We start from the raw sequence: 925 nt of genomic DNA on the forward strand, positions 1-925 counted from the left end.
GCTCGTGGGCGAGCTGGTAGAAGCGCCTGGCGGCCGCGGCGTTCATGTGCAGCAGCGCCACGCAGCGCTCGCACCACACCTCCTCGGGCTGGTTCACCGGCAGGAAGGAGCTGAAGACCAGGCTCACCAGGCGCCGGCACACCGGCCGCGAGTCCGCCTCCAGGCGCGCCAAGATGTGCTCCATGGGGCAGATCTTCCAGAACTGCGCCAGCGGGGAGGGGGTCAGCGCCGGAGCCCGATGCGCGGCCCGCGACGCACGGAGACGGCGCTGGGGGGCCCAAGTCCACGCTCGAGCTCGTCCGCCGGGGCCGGCTGAGAGGAGCCCGGGACCCGCGGCCGCTCCGACCGGCTTCCCGGGGCGGCTCCCACACCACAGGCCAACGCCCAGGTGTGCGCCCCACGTCTCCCCGCGACGTCCGCGCTTCTCCCGGGCGAGGCCCGGCGCCGGCCCCGGGCACGGGCGAGCTGTGTGCACGCACCGCACCCCGACACGACGGCATCTTACGTCCACTTCTGGGAACTGCCGCGTGCAGGGCCCGTCAGGACGCTGACCGGCAGCGCGGCCCCCCACAAACGCTCCACTGTGCATGATGTGGGGCGACGCCGACGCGCCCCCGACCGCAGAGCTGACCACCGCGCACGCTCAGGAGCCCGGCGCCCCGCGCCCCGGGGCGGTGGGCGGCAGCGGGAGCAGCACAGGAAACCCGGCGACCGGCAGCGGCACGGCCGACCCACCTTGGCCGCCCGCGCGGCCTTGACCTTCAGCAGCATGTCCGCGAAGGCCACCCGCACTTTCTCCGCGTTGTCGTGGAGACTGAACTGCAGCGCCGGCAGCAGCTGCTCCAGCAGCGGGTGGCTCAGCTTGTTGTCCAGGACGATGGGCAGGCACTGCGGGCGGCGGGCGGGGGGTGAGCGGCAGACGGGC

General features: G+C 74.3%; 1 protein-coding gene across 1 annotated transcript in view; it reads right to left on the reverse strand.

The window, feature by feature from the left end:
- Positions 1-925, reverse strand: part of NCAPG2 (non-SMC condensin II complex, subunit G2) — a 39,585-nt gene that overhangs the window by 29,014 nt on the left and 9,646 nt on the right. The window contains 2 exon segments of the mRNA XM_004695952.2: positions 3-202; positions 736-888. Coding sequence (XP_004696009.2) covers positions 3-202; positions 736-888 — 353 coding nt within the window.

The sequence above is a fragment of the Condylura cristata genome, unplaced genomic scaffold (genome assembly GCF_000260355.1).
Source record: "Condylura cristata isolate star-nosed mole 26May11 unplaced genomic scaffold, ConCri1.0 scaffold00042, whole genome shotgun sequence".
NCBI lineage: Eukaryota > Metazoa > Chordata > Mammalia > Eulipotyphla > Talpidae > Condylura > Condylura cristata.